We start from the raw sequence: 10,693 nt of genomic DNA on the forward strand, positions 1-10,693 counted from the left end.
GTTCCTGACCAAAATGTTCGACCTCAGTTTCATCATAGGGAAAGAGTATTATATTTAAACAAATAAGTGAAGTTGGCTATTAATGAGATCAGTACCTGGAATTGGTTCCAGCAAGTCTGGAAAGATTCTTCTCCTCTAAAAGCAGATGTATGGTAACTAAGACCTCATGGAGGAGACCATCAGTCTGTCAGAGAAGGAGTCAGTGAATGGATTGGGTTTTGGACTGTTTTCTGTGAACGTTATGTGGTTGTTGACGATACAGCATGAATATTTGAAAGCTCCTTGCATAACCTTCTTTGCCAGCTCTTGGAAGTTCAGAGAATAAGAAACTAAGTTATAAGCATTATTGCCTATGTCTGAGTAAGCTGTAAGTGTGACCCTGAACGACATCTTCAGAAAATTGACTAACAAACTACCTCTTTATCTGTGAAACAACGCATCGTGAAGACCACTTAATTAATCTAGTCAGTTTTATTATTATTTAAACCTTAACTGTGTTTATCTGTTTTTTCTTGAAAGTTCTAAATATCTTTTGTGTGATTTAATTTACAGTGCCAGTAGACCCTAGTCTGATCATAGTGGTCCAAGCAAAGGAAGATGCCTACATTCCTCGAGCTGGAGTACGTAGTCTTAATGAAATCTGGCCAGGGTGTGAAATCAGATACTTGGAAGGTGGTCACATCAGTGCTTACCTTTTCAAACAAGGCCTGTTCAGGTAAAAGCAGTGAAGAGTTATCAAACTGGCATTTATCTGTTACCTTGAAGAGAAATGTTGTTGAGTATAAAGATACAAGCAGAAACACTTTTCATAGGTAATTGATTGCATTTTTCTTCTACATTAAGCATTATACAGCTGAGGAGGCAAATAAGTATCTAGCCAACTATTTTGTGAATTGTGGAGATGAGTTATCAAATAGGCAGCTTCACAGCACTTTGCTGGTTTTGGGACATTGGAATGTCAGCAATTACATGTCGCCCCTTAAAGGAATAGCAAGACCAATGGGGGAATGCTCAAGCTGGCAGTATTCCCTGAACTCCAGAGGAGGACTCTGCACAAAGTTAGAGATATTTTCTTCAACTAATCTGTCACATCTAAATTGGAAAGATGTTGTGAAACTTGAAAGGGTTCAGTGAGAACCAGTTCCATCTGCTGAGCGTAATATTCCATTTAATTAAAACATCAAAACATTTAACCTAATTATCTTGATTCAACCAGAATTCAGTACCATTTGCAGGTTATTGTCTGATATGTATTCCAATACAGAAATGAATCAGGGAGATTGTAGATTATCATAATTGCTTAATCTCACATTTCAGATGGGAAAATACTTTTAAAACTGAATGGAACTTTGTGCTGTTTTCAAACAAAATCAATCTTCTTGCTCCTTCCATCTCAAAACAAATAGTCTGACTGCAAGGATACGAATTTTAAAATCTAGGTGTTGTGTAGCCTAGTGTAACTCAGCAAGCACAATGGTAAGTGCTGAATCAGAGTATGAGTAAAAATGTGAACAGTAAAATTTTGGATAACCTAAACCTTGGAGAGAATAGAATGTAGGAGGCCATCACTAGTGGTTTGGATAGTTAAGTCTCAAAGCAATAAGGTTTAATCAAAAGCACTAGCTTTCGGAGCACCACTCCTTCATCAGGTGGTGATGAAGGAACGGCTGTCTGAAAGCTAGTGCTTCCAATTAAACCTGTTGGACTATAACCTGGTGTTGTGTGATTTTTAACTTTGTACACCCCAGACCAACACCGGCATTGGGATTAGCTTGTCAATTACTGGGAAAGGGTTGGGCATGTGTCCTTCCCAGCAGTTAACAGGGCGGCATGGTGGCGCAGTGGTTAGCACTGCTGCCTCACTGGGCCAGAGACCTGGGTTCAATTCCCGCCTCAGGCGACTGACTGTGTGTAATTCTCCCCGTGTCTGTTTGGGTTTCCTCCCACAGTCCAAAAACAATGTGCAGGTTAGGTAAATCGGCCATGCTAAATTGGCCTTAGTGTTAGGGACAGAGGTAAATGTAGGGGAATGGGTCGAGGTAGGTTGCGCTTCGGGTTAGTGTGGACTTGTTTACGAAGGGCCTGTTTCCACACTGTAAGTAACCTAATCTAAATTAAGTAATCTGGTCTCCAAATCAAAGTAATAAAGGCATGGATGAGGGTTTAAGCAGCAGATATGCCGAGGCAATCACTAAATCAGTGATGTTGTGAAGGTGGAAATGAGTCAGCCTTGGTAATGATTACATGGCTATATGGACAGAAGCTCAACTTGAGGTCAAATATAACATCAAGTTTACAAATAGTCTGTTTTAGCCTCAAATCATTACCAGGCATTAAGCCAGTATCTTGGAATTCAAGACAATGGTTTACATCTTCCCAATACTGAATTAAAGGAAATCTCTTCAAATATCTCCAAATTTGCAGATAGCACAGAGGTGGGTAGGAGAATGAGCTGTGAAGAGGATGTAGAGATGCTTCAGTGTGACTTGGATAAGCTGAATGATTGGGCAAATGCATGGCAGAATATGCAGTGGATAATCTACTTTGTGAGCAAAAGCAGGACGGTGGATTATTATCTGACTAAAACCTCTCAGGGGAATGTGCAACAAAACTTGTGTGCACTAATACACCAGTTACTGAAGGAAAGCATGCAGGTGCAATAGGTAGTCAAGAAGAGGTGGAAGATCAGCCATGATCTTGTTGAATGATGAAACAGACTCAAACCGTCAAATTGGAGAAAGTGAGAACTGCAGATGCTGCCTGACCTGCTGTGCTTTTCCAGCACCACTCTAATAGACCATTCTTTCTGTGACTACCTGGTCAGGTCCACGCCCCCTAACAACTCACCCTCCCCTCCCAGCACCTTCCCCTGACACCGCAGGAATTGCAAAACCTGTGCCGTCACTTCTGCCACCTCTGTACAAGGCCTTATAGAAGCCTTCCACATCTATCAAAGGTTCATCTGCACTTCCACACATCATTTATTGTATCCATTGCTCCCAATGCGATCTCCTCTACTTTGGGCAGACTGGACACGTTTTCGCCAAGCGCTTCAGAGAACATCTCTGGGACACCCACACCAATCAACCCCACTGCCCTATGCCCGAGCATTTCAACTCTCCCCTCCCACTCTGCCGAGGATATGCAGGTCCTGGGCCTCCTCCACAGCCACTCCCTCACCACCCGATGTCTGGAGGAAGATCGCCTCATCTTCTGCCTCGGGACCCTTCAACCCCAGGGCATAAATGTGGACATCACCTGTTTCCTCATTTCCACTCCCCCCACCTTACCCCCAGTTCCAACCTTCCAGCTCAGCACCATTCTCATGACCTGTCCCACCTGTCAATCTTCCTTCCCACCTATCCGCTCCACCCTCCTCTCCGACCTATCACCTTTAGCCCCACCTCCATCCACCTATTGCACACTCAGCTACCTCAGCCCCAACCCCCTCCCATTTATCTCTCCACCACCGAAACTCCCAGCCTCATTCCTGATGAAGGGCTTTTGCCCGAAATGTTGATTTTCCTGCTCCTCAGTTGCTGTCTGATCTGCTGTGCTTCTCTAATCTTGACTCAAACAGTCAAACTGCATACTCCACCTCTTATTTTTATGAAATCACCGAGAATGAAACGTTGTCTAGGGCAGAGGCTAAAGAGAAAAAACGCGTTGGAGATACCTTGATGAAAGGATTTTAATGGTTATTAGTTGGGTAATGGAGAACAAGGATTTTAAATAAGAGCTGAAGAGAATAGAAAACACTATGAGATGCTTGGTGGAGTAGTAGGTTAATCCTCAGCTAAGAGCCACACAACAAAGACACAATGGCAGTCTTTGCATGGCAAATTGTGGAGGATATCACCAGGTAGGAGAAAATATCATTAACCCTCAGCCATATTTCATTCAAGGTTTTGATATAAGCATCCAAAAAGGAACCTTATTCATAGTGTCGAGTGCTTTAATGGCCCCGTCAGAGGATACCAGGAGAGAAATAATGAAGTTGTAGACTGACTTATCAGGTCTGGAACAGCAGCAGGAGTGCAGGGAAATCGAGGAATACTGGGGAGTTGAAGTAGGATCTTGGGTGGGCAGAATATCTAAAATAAGAGAAATGCAAGGAAGTGAAAGTGAGAGCAATGGAGAGAACTTTTCTTTAAAATGGAGGAAGAACTAGAAATAAAAGTTAAGAATTTGGCAGCCAAACTGCACATGCAAAGGAACAGACACAAATCTCAAGCTATGCGTATCTGGCTACATAACAATTATGAGGATACATAACAATCTAAATGAAGTGGATGGGAAATGAAAGGAGAGTGGTCTTAGTCCATGTCAGGCACCCAATGTTGCTATAATTAGGGTGAGTCAGTACAGAGCTCTGACAACTAGCCGTCCAAGTTTAAAGTAATATACCAGAACGTTGAGGGTATACTTTCAGGAAAAGCTGAATGGATTTGGGCTTTTCTTCAGAAAAGAGAAGGATTGTGTATGAGATCATTAAAATAATGAAAGGATTTTATCAGGTACAGAACATGTTTCCACTTGTGCTGGTGATCAGATCTTGGTGTCCTAATTAGTTGAGCATAATTCCATTAGAGAATTTAGAATAAATTTCTACTTGAATGAGTGATAAAATTCTGAAGCCTGTCACCACTTGGGAGTTGAAGCAAATGGCATAGATGCATTTTAAGTAGAAAAATAGATTATGATTAAAATTTTAGATGAAGAGAGATTATGGAGTATAAATACCACCTTAGATTAATTTGATGAATTGACCTGGACGTTTTCCTGTAAAAGTAGGCAATAGAACTTTCTTTACTGTTTCATCAGCTAAATGGGCTGACCAATTATGGCTACCAGTCCCACCTTGCTTTGAAAATGTGGTTTGCAGTCTTGACCCCAGTCTTGATGTGAAAGGTAATGGTTGTAATGATGGAGGTTGAAAAGTTAATAGGTGGTTGGGAGCCACTTTGTAACTTCTGCGTGTGAGTATTCAGACTTGTTTGCTAGAATTTAGGATAAGTTTAGAACTCCAATCAAAGGTCTCTGTCTTTGTTCTTCTTTGTTCCCATTGGTTTACAGGATATTGTATAATTGAGACAAACTGATATTACTAAAAATGCTAAATAATCATATTTCATCTCTTTCATATTTCTTCACAATTCAACAATTCTTTTGTTTACAGACAAGCCATTTATGATGCATTTGACCGTTTTCTTCAGAAGTACTCCGTCTAGAATTGAACATTGGATCCCAGGCGAATTGTACTCCTCTGTACTACTAATGTGGTTGCCATTTATATCTAAGAGCACTACACTGTCCAAATTATTATTGTAAGCAAAAGAACTGTGAAAGCAACTATGTACTGAAGAATGAATGGAAACTTAATTGTTCCTTACCGATTGAAAGCCACTCAGTACTAACAAACCTGTACTGCTACATGTACAAATTATTATTGGCCTGACATTTCAGAATTTATTGAAACTGATTAGCACTATTAATATAATAGTCATAAATGGTACAACCAAGGTGCTCCTTGTAACAACAATAGTCAACTTGATTGAATGGTTCTTTACATTTTCATTTAACTGTTGGATATGTTGGAGCATCCTTAATTCAATTTTATGACTCAAGTATGAACTGCAGGGGAAATGATGCAAATTTTGTTTTTATAAGACTAATTATAAAGTATTTAGAAACTAAACTTCGTGAGCTACAAATTAGAACTGACTTGAAAAAATGTAATGGATGTCAGCACAAGAACATACTAAAGAGAGAAATTTGGTGCTACATTGTGCTAAATAGTGCCTACTGAATTTAAAAACCATGATCTTGATGTAACAAGGTGACAGTTTTATTTAATGAATAAAATTTGCAGATGTTGTCTGTCCAAAATGAAACCTGAAAATACCATTGACATTTTAATTCTGATTAACTAATTCTGGTTTGATGAATCTGCAATGGATTTGAAATGACTCTGTAATCTTTTAATCTTAATCTCTTTGATACTAGTTGCCTGTGTGAAAGCCATGATTTCTGGTTTCAATTTAGCACAGTTTGCATGCAAAACATCACTAAAAACTCATTATGTAGTTCAATGTCATGTGAATTTTATAATTAAATTTAAATATATACAATTTTCATTAAAACTCAAAACATGGACTGCTTCTTTTGTGTAAAGGATGGATGTTGTATTTAGAAGTGAGGAATGTTATAATTTGTTGTCTATGATGCTAACAACCCCACCACCACCAATATGTATTTCCATGTACCTTTCGACTGGTGTAACTCCAGGAAATTCTGTACCGACTCAGTGTCTCTTTGAGACTTGTGCACAGTGCAGCAGAACACCAATATCACACACCCCACCCAAGCAAAAGTGATGGTACTGGTGGCATTGAAATTTTAGAATTGGTATTAATGTCATGTCAATTTTGACATAGAAATAGACCTTGAAAAGCTTCAACAACTGTTTCTCTATTGTTTTACAATTGGTTGTTTCTTCCCAGGAAATATCTTTGAATCGTCTTCAGAGCTGAATATTCACAATAAAAGCTTGTTTCCATCTCTTATCTTTAATCATCCTCCATTAGATTCAATTATTCCCTAAAGCAGAGATATAATAAGAAATTGTTCTTGATCCTAAATGTCATTTTAAGAAATATTTGCATGTGCTTTTATAATTGCCATTTCAAAGTTTAATATGTTTCATGTTTCAACACTGCTGGTTATAAGCAGACTGGCACCAGATATTCTGCAAAGGCACTCCTGACATGAGGACATTTAGTTCTATTAAAAGTACATTACTGGGGTCACTGAGTTATGGGTATTGCAGTGCTCCAGTAATGGTAATTAAAATGCATCAGTGTTTTTAGAGTCTTTGACTTTAAGTTCATTGATAGGATATGGGCATTGGTGACTGGGTCAACATTTATTGCCCATACCTAATTATTCTCAAAGGTGGTGGTGAGCTGCCTTGTTAAAAAGCTAAAGACCATGAGGTCTAGGTACATTTCACAGTACAGTTAAGGACAATTCCAGGATTCTAACCGGCTCTTGTATATGTGCTATCTATATGGACGATCCATTCAGTTTCTTGTCAATAATAACCCCCAGTCTGTTGAAAGTGAAGGATTCAGCGATAGTGATGCTATTGAATGCAAAGGGGTGATGATTAAATTCTCACTTCTTGGGTGGAGTCTTTGGTAGTTATGTGATAAGAATTGTTATTTAGCCATTTATCGGCTCAAGCATGAATGATGTTCAAGACTTGCTGCATTTGAACAAGGGCTCCTTCAGTATCTGAGGAGTCAGGAATGGTGCTGACCATCGTTGATTACACAATGAACATCCCCATTTCTGACTTTATCATGGAAGGAAGGTCATTGATGAAGTATCTAAATATGGTTGAGTTGACACGACTCTGAGGGAGCTTGCAATGATGTCCTGTGGCTGAGATGATTGAGCTCCAAAAGCCACAATAATCTTTTTGGTCTGTGTAGAGAATAGCCACGTCGAGTCTTTATGGAAGAGCTGCTTGTACGGAATAAACTTTCCTCTGTAGGGTCATTTAGAACTCCTCTCTCCACCCAAAGGCTGCATGGCATCAAAAGATTGGGTGGAATCGATGCACCTTTGGCAAAAAGTTTTCAAAAATTTCTCTTACTCAGCAATTGCTTTAGTTAAATATGATTGTCCTGTATAAGGGCGTTTATTTGTGGGTCTTCAGAGCATTGAAGAAGCCAATCTGGGATCCACAAATTCTGATGCAATGTCAGAGCTGATGGGTGGTAGTGCTGGTTGCAGGTTGTGTTGGATGTGCATTCTGATGTTCTGTCTCTCTTTATGCAAGAGTCATGTCTATTCAGTAGTGTGGCAGAAATAGTTTTCATGGGGAAATGAATAGGAAGGGTTTGGAGGAATATGGGCCGGGTGCTGGCAGATAGGACTAGATTGGGTTGGGATATCTGGCCGGCATGGATGGGTTGGACCAAAGGGTCTGTTTCCATGCTGTATATCTCTATGACTCTATAAATAGCTCCCTGCTGATTCTTGTGTGATTCCATTTAGTAGTCATGTCCTCCTGGCTGTTGATATTGATATGAAATTTCTTGGGTTTGGATATTATCTTTAAAGCATTTATTTTGGCCACCAGGGACACGCTGACCTTCAGCTGAGGGTACATGATCTGTTTTGGGAGGCATGAGTTGGGGCATTCAGGTGACAAGGCTGGTCCCTTGGCGTTGCTGTTGAATTATGGTGGTGGTGATGCTGGCTGTATTGGCCTCCTCCAAGACACTGATGTCAGTGTGCTTTGTCTTCCCACAGTGCTTTTCATAAGGATCTCTGGTGGTGGTGTTCCAGTGTTTTAAGGTGTCTACTGTAGGCAGTCCACATTTCAGCTCCATATGGTAATGTGGGTAGACCAGAAGTTTAGTCTGGGTCTGTAAGTCATGTTCTTCAAATACCCTTCTTCAGTATTGTATTTCTACATCTATGTTTGCACTGAGGAGAACTCTTGAGATTTTGGGAAGTGATTTGTGGGCGGCACGGTGGCACAGTGGTTAGCACTGCTGCCTCAGCGCCAGAGACCAAGGTTCAATTCCCGCCTCAGGCGACTCACTGTGTGGAGTTTTCACATTCTCCCTGTGTCTGCATGGGTTTTCTCCGGGTGCTCCGGATTCCTCCCACAGTCCAAAAATGTGTGGGTCAGGTGAATTGGCCATGCTAAATTACACCGTAGTGTTAGTGAAGGGGTAAATGTAGGGGTATGGGTGGGTTGCGCTTCGGCGGGTCGGTGTGGACTTGTTGGGCCGAAGGGCCTTTTTCCACACTGTAAGTAATCTAATCTAATCCGTGTTTTCAAGGCAATGTTGTTGACTCCTATTGTAAGAAGGGTGGAAGTGGGTAGTGGTTGATGGAGTACTAGCATTTTTTTATATATTAAGAGTAAGGCCAAGAAGCTTGGATGCCTTGGCAAAGCCATCCAAGACGCACTGCAGATCAACCGCAGAGTCTGCTGAGATGGCATTGTTGTCAGCATATTTACCCTCCAAGATGGAGGTGATGGAGGCATTGCACCTATTAAGGTTGAACAGCCATCTGTCTATCTGATAAATGATTTGAATTCCGTTGGGCAGGTTTGGCCAATGAAATGGAGAATGGTGATAAGAAACATGGTGTGCAGAGTGGGTGCAATGATGCAGTCCTGCTTGACTCCCCTCTCCACGGTGAGAGGCTGAGACTCTAATCCACAGTTGCTAAGCAATGTCCTAGACATGTCATCATGCAGCAGCCTCAGTATCCTTTTGAACCTATCAGGGCAGCTGCATCGTGACAGTATCCATCAGAGATTCTGGCGGTTAACTGTATCAAAGGCCTTAGGTCAATGAAGACCAGGTAAAGGAGTTTCTGTTCCTGAAATTTTTCTTGTAATTGACATGCTGCGTAATCATGTCTGTTGTTCCTCTGTATGGCAGAAGCCACATTCTGATTTAGTATTTCCTCAGATAACAACAGAAATCAATTGGCAAGGACACGTGGATGTACTTTGCCAGTGGTTGACAGAAGGGAGATGCCTATGTAATTCTCACAGTCAGCCTTATCACTGTTTTTGAATATGGCCACAATCAAAGGATTCCTTAAGCTCCAAGGGAAATTGTTCTTTGAGTCAAATCTTCAAGAGCAATGTAAATGTGTGTTGATGGAGTTGTGGGCCCTCCTTTAGGATCTCTCAGGAATCCCAATAGGACCGGCAGCCTTTTTAAGCTCCTTATGCACTCTTGTACTTTGCTCACACTGGGAAGTTCGCCCATGTCACCTTGCATGGCTCTTGGAGGATTTGGTTAACTATTTCCAGTATAACATTGGTATTATGGTTGAAGAGTTCTTGGAAATGCTCTCTCCAATGTATATGTTTATTGCCTCATTGTCCTTGAACTGAATATGTCTGTCTTTGAGCAAAGAGAGTTTGGCTCATGTACTGCCTTGGTGGTGTTGAAGAATCTCTTGCTTCTGCCAACTGTTGGATTTCCAATGCTTTATCAGTCCACCACGTTTTTGAGCTCCTTTACCCTCATCAGCCTTCGCTTTGGCATAGGCCCTTCATTTGGCCTTGCAGCTGATGTCATTCTGCCAGTCAGAGAAGGCTGTCTTTTTCTTGGAGATGAGCAGTTCAATTTCTGCATCATTCTCATCGAATAAGACCTCATTGTACCCGAGGGTGTAATTGAAGGTACTGAAAATGATTGATTTAATATAGACTCCAGTGTTCTCCTGTATCCTCTGGGTATTCCCAAGGTAGGTTTTTAGCAAGTAACGTATGTAGATGTTGCATAGAGACCATGTTGAATTTTGGCCGGGTCTGCTTTTGAATCCTCCTTTCTGTGTAATCTGAACATTGTGGAACAGATAAAGCAGCGGTCAGTCCAACTGTCATCTGAGCTGATCATAACCCCAGTGACATTCACATCCTGATGGTCCCCAGAGTGAACAATGACCTGATCAATGAAATGCCATTGTTTCAAGCATCGGTGCCTCCAAGATGCTTTGAATTAGTTTTTCTAAAAGAGTATTTAAGGTGATGAGGTTGTACTCCGCACATTTTGTCAGAAGAAAGACTCCATTTGAGTTGATGTTGCCCATACCTTCCTATGGTGCCATTCCAAAGGTTGTGGTCTCGACCAACCCTAGCATTGAA

The 10,693-nt window shown here is 41.0% G+C and overlaps 1 protein-coding gene across 1 annotated transcript in view; it reads left to right on the top strand.

Moving 5' to 3' along the window:
- Window positions 1-6,064, top strand: part of abhd18 (abhydrolase domain containing 18) — a 66,348-nt gene extending 60,284 nt beyond the window's left edge. The window contains exons 11-12 of the mRNA XM_060851368.1: window positions 553-715; window positions 5,180-6,064. Of these exons, the coding sequence (XP_060707351.1) occupies window positions 553-715; window positions 5,180-5,231 (215 nt within the window). The 3' untranslated portion in view covers window positions 5,232-6,064. The remainder of the gene's footprint in view (window positions 1-552; window positions 716-5,179) is intronic.
- The last annotated feature ends 4,629 nt before the right edge of the window (window positions 6,065-10,693 follow it).

The sequence above is a fragment of the Hemiscyllium ocellatum genome, chromosome 36 (assembly GCF_020745735.1).
Source record: "Hemiscyllium ocellatum isolate sHemOce1 chromosome 36, sHemOce1.pat.X.cur, whole genome shotgun sequence".
In the NCBI taxonomy this organism is placed as follows: Eukaryota; Metazoa; Chordata; class Chondrichthyes; order Orectolobiformes; family Hemiscylliidae; genus Hemiscyllium; species Hemiscyllium ocellatum.